This window comes from Phyllobates terribilis, unplaced genomic scaffold, assembly GCF_046119375.1.
Source record: "Phyllobates terribilis strain yellow unplaced genomic scaffold, ASM4611937v1 Scaffold_5447__1_contigs__length_51612, whole genome shotgun sequence".
NCBI classification, from domain to species: Eukaryota; Metazoa; Chordata; class Amphibia; order Anura; family Dendrobatidae; genus Phyllobates; species Phyllobates terribilis.
The window spans coordinates 41,916-51,613 of NW_027368194.1; the positions used below are offsets into that span (position 1 = coordinate 41,916).

Consider the following 9,698-nt stretch of genomic DNA (forward strand, 5'->3'; position numbering starts at 1 on the left):
TGAATAAAACAATATTTAAAGAGAAGAGCTCAAAATTATTTTTTTGGTACAAAGAACAGGTCTAGTTTTGAAAGGTATTTAAAAGATATTTTATTATGAAATTTTTCTCATTTTTATGAAATTATCAAGTAGTTTTTTCTTGCTACGCGGTTAAAAAAGACTTCATAAATGTTTTTTTTTCATACTATACGTAGTGATATATCTCTCCAAGTAAGGGGGATATGCTAAATGTCAGGGTTCGATTTTTCTTTGCAACAATCTCCCTACCTTTATTTACAAAGGCGAGATGGCTTGGACTGTAGCCCCTTCAGCGCTAGCTCCGGTCCAGGATGAGGCAGCGGCTAGATTAGAAATGTTACAAGAAAATGCATTTTTTATAACATCTCCAGCCTAACTGCTACCCTCACATGGGTCGGATCTAGCGCGGAAGGCATCAGGAATTCAGCTCAACCCATCTCCTCCTTATAAATAAAGGCAGGGAGATTATTATCAGGGAGAATCAATTCCTGACCTTTTAACATATCCTCTCTACTTGGAGAGATATCACTCGTTGATATATCTCTCCAAGTAAAGAGGATATGATAAAAGATCACGGGTTTGATTCTCTTCAGCAACAACCTCCTTGCCTTTATTTATAAGAAGGAGATGGATTGATCTGCATGTGTTATAGCCCAATACTTTCAACGTTAGGTCCGACCCATGTAGGAACAGCGGCTAGACTGAAGATGATACAAAACCAGTAAGAATTGTTTTGCACATCCAGTAAGAATTGTTTTGATGCACAAGTGCCTCTGAGAAAAGGGGAGAAAAGATCGAAAGAAACCTCTAGGGAGGTTATTCAATCCGTAAACAAACTATGAATATCGTTAATAATTTCATCAATAACAAGCCTCTTCCCTCCCACAAATCACAGCTACCTATTTACACAAATCACATCTATCTATTTACACAAATTTACAAGCCAGAAAATCATAAATAGAGAGGGAAACACGGAGGGCGAACGAGATGCCAGTGTATATAACAGTAAGATCTTCAATGAACAATGGTACATTTTTTTCTCCATTCATTGATTTCAAATCATGCTGCAGTTATGACCTCATGAGTAGAGGCAATGATCATGTATGTGCAATGTTACCTTCATCAGAAAAGGCAAACATGGCTCCAAGCATATCGTCTCCCTCATCTTCTTCTTTCTCGTTCTCAAGCTCCAATTTTCCATGGCTTAAACCTTGCACAGCTGGTAGAAATGCACCGTCAGAAACAAGTAAGGGGAGTTTATTTTTCACATCCTTGTTCAGAGATGGCTTGTCGGTGTTGATATGATCTAGGTCGATCAGATTCTCCATCCTTCTTGATGATCCTGATGAAGAGATAAGAAAAGCAAATCCCTTTTAAGCGCGTAAGTATTCAAAATGATGTATCAACTGGCAAATTTGATGGCTGACCTCCATCAGAGCTTTCAGTGGAGCTAAGTGAAGCTGGTTTGGAGTGGGGAAATAATAGTTTCTTCGATTGCTCTGTCCTTTTGATATCTTGATTCTGACGGAATAGAATGAGCGTATTTTTCCCCAGACAAGCCTCTGCAAAAACGACAGATTTGTTGTTTGTAAAGCAACCACATAAACATAATTTACAATCAAGGAATAGGGATTCTATAGATCTACTCAATAGGAAATGATGTGAACGGTTAAGATTGTACAGGCATATCTCCTTGGTACAGTGAATTAATGACAGCAGTTAGTCTAGTTTTGTAAGCATATAGTCATAAAATATAGAAAAACTCGTATACAAGGAGAAAAGATACAAAATATACCAGGAAGACGTGTACTTATGTTTTTAGGAGAATGAATCAAATAATATAATTGAAAAGAAACAAAATAATAAAATTAAATTAGATCAATCAAATCATTTATTATAAGAAGTTCCAAATTTTCCTACATGAGTACTCAGAAAAAGATACAAAATATGCAAGGAAGATGTATACTTAAGTTTACAAGAGAAAGAATCAAAGAATATCATTAAAAAAGAAACAAAAATTAAATAAAACCCTATAATATCCAACATAGGAAGTTGTTATTATCTTAGGAGCAACCAAATCCATTTATCATATGAAACGTAAAATTAAGGAATCAAAGCGACTATAATTTCACTTTGGTATATGTGCACTCAACCCATACACAGCCTATGCTGCATGATTTTATCATACTAGCTTAGCTATGCACAGATGAACAAGATATTGTACTTGATAACAACTAAATATGTATGTTGTGTGATATGAACGTGAGCATGAGAATTAGACAAGCAGAGACAGTAATGCTCATGCTTCTGAAATTCTATCAATTATCAACTGAAATCAAATGAGTAGATGTAGTAGATAACAGCCTACTTCTAGACAATATATACTTGTTAAGCACCTTTCACCCCCACGTAGATTTGACGGTATGAAAACGATCAAAAACAGGCAGCAAGTCCTTCTGTTTAATCTCAATCTGAAACGTTGGAATCTTTTCGATCTCAATCTCCCCAAACACGGCGCTCCTGAACCTTGAAGCGCTCATCACGCAAAAGAATATCTAATGGAAGAGCAAAATAAAAACCCAGACAAAAATAAAGATTAAATCTAACGCACCATCTTAGACAGAAGAAACATACCTTTGGACTCTGCCACACCGGTAGCCTTCCAGCGTTATATTGCACTTCTGCATTGGATAAGTACCAGTGAGCTCGCTCATTAGAATTCGATGACTCATCACTTAGAATCTCCTTACTTGGCCTTCCGGAAGGAATCTTGGAGATGGATTCCTCTCTCTCAGGCCATTCTAATCTTCTACGCACATCCCACCACTGAAGAGGCTGAATGCAAACACTCAACTCCACATCTTGTGATTGACTACTTGAATTAACACCGGCGGTTTGTTGTGGGCCCAGAGATGGGTGAATTTGATGTTGAACTACATGACCAGATGGAGTGAATACCAACAGATGTTCCAATGAATTTGATCCTTTTCCATGGATGGAGTTATGGAAAATGGCAGAAAGAGCACCAGATGGAACTGAAGACTTTCCAGAAACAGAATTAACTGAATTCAGCAAGCCAGAGGTGTTATCTCTGATACGGCTCACCACCACAGGGGACATAGTTTGCGGAGGTGTAAATGAGATTGAGTTCATAGAAAGAGTTGATGTTGACCACCATGGAGGAGTCAACACTGGGGATAAAGACGGCTCTTCACCTTCACACTTACGAACCTTAAACCCAACTTCACCACCAAAAGGTGACAGAACAAAGACATGGCAAGTACCCTTGGAGGAAATGATAGCAACCCATTGACTATAATGACTAAAGCATATATCTTGAATCACCTACACCGAAAAAGTAAAAGTACATAAATAAGCATGATGACTCAAGAAGCAGAATTGAGTGAAATACTAACAGCAGCTCTTATTCCGCGATGGAGCTTGTAAAGGTGTATGTACGATGAGGATGTATCATGGTTGCGCGAGGGTGATTCGGTATTAGTTGAAGGCATTATACGAAAAATGTTGATGGTGTTGCCGTTTACTGAAGCAGTGACGAGTAAGGTCCCACTTGGATCAAAACATAAGGCGGATATGGGACTGCTATGAGCCCTGAACTGGGATATTACAGCTCTTGAAACACAGTCCTTAATCACAACCTGTGCAACAAATTTAGAAAATAGAGTATCAGACAATTACACTTTGTTTGGGAAGTGAATTAGAAGTACTGTTTTAACATTAACGTACTTAATTGGTGAACAAAGTAGTTTTCAAATTATGAAATCTGAGTGTTTATAAAATGTTGTCTTTGTAAAGACATAACCGAACAAACCCTTACATAACGGGAGGTGAATTGGGGCAAACTAGGGAAAGGAAGGTCATATGTTAAAATTACTAGAATCACATGCAAAGAAAGAATACAAAACTTTAGTTTAGAGAACAACAGAAAAAGAAAAAGGAAAAAAGGAGACCTTTTCTAGACAAAATATATAGCAGATACCTTCCAGCTGGTAAGAACACCCACCAAATGCAGATATAATGAAATAATCATAATCATGCAACTATCATTATCCCAAAGAATTCTATCATTTTGCATAGTAGAAGACATCTCTTGCACCAAGGATTCATCTACTAAAGGTATGTTCGATCTTAAACATTATAATTGGTTTATAAAAGATAAGCACTTTTTGGAGAAAAATCCGTTCGGCTGCAAAGATAATTATTTCCAATAACTCTTCATTTTTACTCATGTATCCTGCCATTGATATTATTATATTATTTTTTTCTTGCACAAACTCCCAAGTATTATAAGTAGGTTTTTTGAAAAAAAGGGCATTATAATGAGAAAGGCCATTGTAATGGATCTCAATGAACAAGCCCTAAGAAACACATATAACTTAATTAATAGACATAATAAAAGCTAAAAGAATACAATATCCAAAGGACTTACCAAACCAGCACGATCTGTTTCTGTTGAAGCAGGTCTACTAACCATGGAGCCAGAGCTCACTGATGTTTGAGTATTAGAACCATCAGGAAGAAGATCTTGGTAGTATTTGGATATAGTTTGGAATCCCTTATCTCCAAGATTTACAATACCGGCTGCCAAATGCCAACCAGATTCCATTGCATAGCGGGCCATTACACTATTTCTACTTGGTGATGTAGATGCAATAGAACCAGTAGAAGAACAGGCACTTTTTGGACTAAGATGACCGGTGTTCAGCAGAGGTGGGTTATTTGAAGGGTATGCTAGCCATCTATGTCCCAAAGCCATTGGACCACAACCAACATTACCCATTTGAGAAACAGGGTAGGTTAGAACGCTAAACTTGTTCTCCAGATTCAAAGCATCATAGCAGTGTATCTGTAATATATAATTCATTCAGACCTAAACCAGTCAATATATTCCTTGATTCCATATAGAAAAATGAAGTAATCAACTTGATAAACACTAGAGGACCTACTAGGGACCCTTGGACAACTATGATACACGGACACACATAGAAGAGGGCCATGTCTGTGTCCGACATATCTAGGACACGCGAACATACTTGGACACAGTTGGACAGATTTCAGACACGGTCAACAAATCGGACACACTTTGGAAGCACCCGGACTCGTTTGTCTTGTATTTTTCAAAGATCCAACCTCTTTCTTCGAATCGATTTTACTGAATTTTGAATATATTTATAATCCAGATACTCAAAAATCAACATAAAGATGTGATCTAATCTTGAAAGTGTTCTTCCTATAATGACATAAAAATATTTATCGTTAATATTTATTATTAATCATTATATGCAATTGAATATCATTTTTTCCTCTCTTATAAGGTTTGATATAATATTTTTAACAATATCTTTAAAATAATACATAATTATATCGCCATGTCCTGCCATGACCTATTTCTCTATATTTTGGATTTGCCGCGTCCCCGTGTCCTACCGTGAACGTGTCCCCGTTTCTGTTTCCGTACTACATAGTTGGACGATCATTTCAGAAAAAAAAATTTAAAAACATTTTCAGGAAGTGATTCTGAAGCAGAGCAATAGATGCATATAATCAGAGAGGTTTTGATAAACAACACAAATGCAGCATATCTATAATGTGACTTGTATTTAGAAAATGACTCCTGCAGTAGAATTGACTCATGTCACAAGATCTACTATATTACCTGTGTTGCCAGCGCCACAGCCACTATCCGTGAACTGCACCTAACCATACACACAGGTGACCGAAATCTCAAATCATGTACATAGGAGTGAGACTTCAAGGAATAGAATCGAACTGTAGTGGGAGAGTTTGCAGAATTGACAACAGGAACATCCCCTCCCACTGTTGCTGAATGGGTGTTATTTCTAACATGATTGATGCTGTTAGTTTCATCTTCAGCGACAACCAAAAGCAATGGATGAGATGCTTTAAACCCTTCTCCAATATTGGATTTCAGAGGGATAGGTTGGATCTGTAAGAATGTGACACGACCAACATCACGCTTTGAGACGAGTTCACTGAAATTTGAAGCATCCTCAACATCAAGAATTTGAAAGCCATTCCGATAACCAAGCAACAGAACATGCCTACAAATAGAGGATTCAACATCTAGTTTGTCGAAGCCTGCCCATGTGACCTGAACAACAATGATAAAGGGCAAAGACAAATCAGCAGACACTTCTCGAACATCCAGATTATTATGAAAACAGAAATAGAATATAGGAATGAGCCAACATATAAAATTGACGAACAAGTAAAGAAGAATCTGACTGAATCTTGGTGCACCAATAAAAGCCCTCAGAAACAAAAGTATGTTATAAGTAGTCCATTATTTGACAGTAGTTCTTCCAGTAGCAACCTGAAGCAAAGCATGCTGGAGTTACAGCTACATACACTATACATTTTAGCATCTGCTGTATCAGTATATGCTCTTCATTGTCAGTTTAATGGTAGATTCTACGTCTTTATATTTACTAAAAGAAGATGCTAAGGACACATGTAAATGCATTGTGATTTGTGATCAAACTCCATAATTGGTCATAAGAATTCATATACTACATTAAAATAGTACTATAAATAGAGTCGAGCCTTATTCTTTTTCCTTCTTCAGTTCATAGGAGCATCTTCACATATCTGTATAATCATCAATGAGATTTATCTGGTCGAATCATTTCAAGTTTTCAACCAAGCCTTGATGGAAGCTGGATTCTTTCTTCCCTAATAACCCCGGATAAATACTGATGGTCTGTAACACGAAAACTATGAAGCAAGCAAAGCACAAACGTCTTCCCGATGGTAATACCACCACTCAAGTCAAAAGTGGGAAGGAAAAAAAAAACACGTACAACAGAGTTATCTGAATTCACCTGATCCTTATGATCGGCGGAAGGAGCGGATATTGAAGCGGCTACGGTAGCACCGGCGGAGCGTACTGTTGAAGCGACGGTGCTGGCGTTGGCCGAAACATTCCTAAGACACGAGCCAATTATCCTGATCGAATTTGGCAACAGTCGACCTCCACCACTGCTGCTTTTCTGCTTCCCCTTCCCCATCCTACTCCCCCGCCACTTCAGCTGCAGCCACCGAAGGAGAAAGTATCTAAAACTTCTTTTACCAGCCTCCGCCGCCGCCAATTGTTGCCCCGAATTGCATGTTCTGTAGACAAATTGATCAACAACAACACCTGAATTCGCTATACTCACTGGCCTATCCCGATTTTTAGGTTTGACTTGCAAACCCTCGCTAAGCGTCCTTTCTCCTCAATTTCTTCTCCGCCAGACCTAGCAGAAAAAAAAACCGACTTAGATATTTACGGTAGTAGTACGGAAACAATCTGGGATGAACGAAGATGATTTTATTTATCAAATTCGGTTTAGACTTTAGAGCAACGGTAGTTTGGTTGGGATACGACTCAGTTGATGGACTCTGTCACGCACGAAATTGGATTTATTAAAAGTCTTGATAATAAAGAGTTTTTGTTTTTGAAAATTAGTTTATACTCCCTCCGTTTGATAAATAAAGATCTCGTTTGGTATTTTCTAGAAAATTTAAGAAATTATGAAGAAGAAATTAAATATGAGAGAGAAAAGTGAAAATTGTAATTATTAGAGGAGAGAGGAAAAAAAAGGGTAATTTAATGAAGATAGATGATGGGTAAAAGTGTGTTGGGATATGTAAAAGTGTATTGGGAATGTAAATTTTGGGTTTAAAAGAATTCTAAAAATGGCAAATGAGACTTATATTTGGGACGCCGGATTAGGAAAGTGGAATCTTTATAAATGGACGGAGGGAGTAGTTAAAAAGTATTTTTATAAATACTTGCACATTTGAAAAAAAGTTTAAAATGTTAAAAAAATATTAACTAATTACACATTTACCGAAAATAAGATAAATATTTATTTAGAAAAAATCTATCTAAATAATAAATACATGTAATCAAAGAAAGGTTGGGACTAAATAACCGTTGCTATTAGTTCTTTTAAATTTCATACATATAAGTGACTCTTTTTTTTTTAGAAATACCTATTTCCAATTTACAGATGATAGTTAGCCCCTGACAAATTTACAGTGATAGTTAGCCCCTGGGCACTTGGTCGAGTGGTGATCATAGGGTTGAACATGATCCTCTTGTTATGGCCATTTTGGAACTGGAACTTCCGGTTTTGGGACCATGAAGGTTTTGTGACTATGACGGTTTTGGGACCGCCGGTTCCGGAACCGACTTGAACTGGACCCGCAACCGGTTCTGTAGTGGAACTGTGGAACTGCCGGTTCCTAGTTCCGAACCGCTGATTCCATAAGTTTAAAAAATATTTTATATAAAATTAAGGTTAAAGGTTGTTTAATTTAAATCTTAATAAGTTATATTACCGAATTTTTAATAAATAAATTATTTTACATATTTAAAAACAATTTATTCTAAAAACAATTTTTTTATTAAAAATATATTTAATAAAAATATATTTTTAAATAAATTAAGGTTAAAGGTTCCGGAACCCAAACTGGGGGTTCAGGAACCGGACTGGAACCAGCGGTTCCCCGGTTCACAAGGTTCCGTTTCATAATTCTCAGGAACCGGAACCGAGGCCATCTCTACTCTCGTGTTTGATTCCCCTAGTCGTGTGAGTGAAGGGCTAGCAAGTAAGGGTAGGCTATTGGGTCCTATAATTTTTTTTAAAAAATACACATGATAGTTTTGTAAAAAAAATAACCTATTAATTTAATATTTTCTTGTAACTATCTCCTGATATTATAACCATCTTTTCCATTTACATCTTTATTTCTTTGATTTTAATTCGGTTAAGGTGTTTGAGTAGGATTATAGTTAGACCAACTTGTCCATATGGCAAATCCTACCGCATTGGAATTTTGTGAATTCTTCGATATCTTATAAAAGTTTGACATGAGTTGATTCGACTTGAGCAATTTTACCACAAGCTATAAGCGCACTTTCGAAAAATTAGCAATGATTTGAGTTATTTCTACTAGCTCTATTTGCACATTTTAACACATTTGTATAGCAGTTTTGAGTTGTTTTGATAGAGTTATATTGATCCGAATTACGAAGTCGAGTATGGTATTTGAGGATTTTTACACGTTTTTTTGGTTGTGTTTGAGTTGAGCTACAGAAGTTGAGTGGAATTGAAGAGAAGTGCAGTTCTAGACGGTAAGGTGTGTCCCGCGGGTCAACTCGCGCCCCGCGTCCTATTTCCTAGAAATGTACGAGAGTGAAGATGTAGCTTGCCAGAATAGGAAAGTCACCAAAGAGAAAGGCGCGCCTCATGCCCATAAGAGAGAAACTGGAGAGTAGTTGTTATGAGAGATCACGAAGGAGATTCACCGGTTCTGTAACCAGGAACCGGCGGTTCCACGGTTCCACTACCGGCGGTTCCACGGTTCCACTACCAGCGGTGCAGGTTCCGAACCGCTGATTCTATAAGTTTTAAAAAATATTTTATATAAAATTAAGGTTAAAGGTTGTTTAATTTAAATCTTAATAAGTTATATTACCAATTTTTTAATAAATAAATTATTTTACATATTTAAAAACAATTTATTCTAAAAACAAAAATATATTTTTTATTAAAAGTATCCCGGTTTGGAACCGGAACCGGCTTCCGGAACCCAAACTGGGGGTTCAGGAACCGGTGGGAACTGGGCTGGAACCAGCGGTTCCCCGGTTC

The 9,698-nt window shown here is 37.0% G+C and overlaps 1 protein-coding gene across 1 annotated transcript; it reads right to left on the reverse strand.

Annotated features, from left to right (window-relative positions):
* Positions 1–543: 543 nt before the first annotated feature.
* Positions 544–8,577, reverse strand: LOC141250223 (uncharacterized). The gene is made up of 16 exons (XM_073669890.1): positions 8,512–8,577; positions 8,082–8,303; positions 7,515–7,553; positions 7,340–7,440; positions 7,218–7,295; positions 6,882–7,170; positions 5,696–6,151; positions 4,469–4,885; positions 3,435–3,677; positions 2,653–3,363; positions 2,428–2,573; positions 1,700–1,742; positions 1,446–1,539; positions 1,136–1,360; positions 679–825; positions 544–626 (listed from the first exon to the last, which is right to left on the reverse strand). Exons 1-16 carry the CDS (start codon positions 8,575–8,577, stop codon positions 544–546), a joined length of 3,360 nt encoding a protein of 1,119 aa, XP_073525991.1.
* Positions 8,578–9,698: the final 1,121 nt, after the last annotated feature.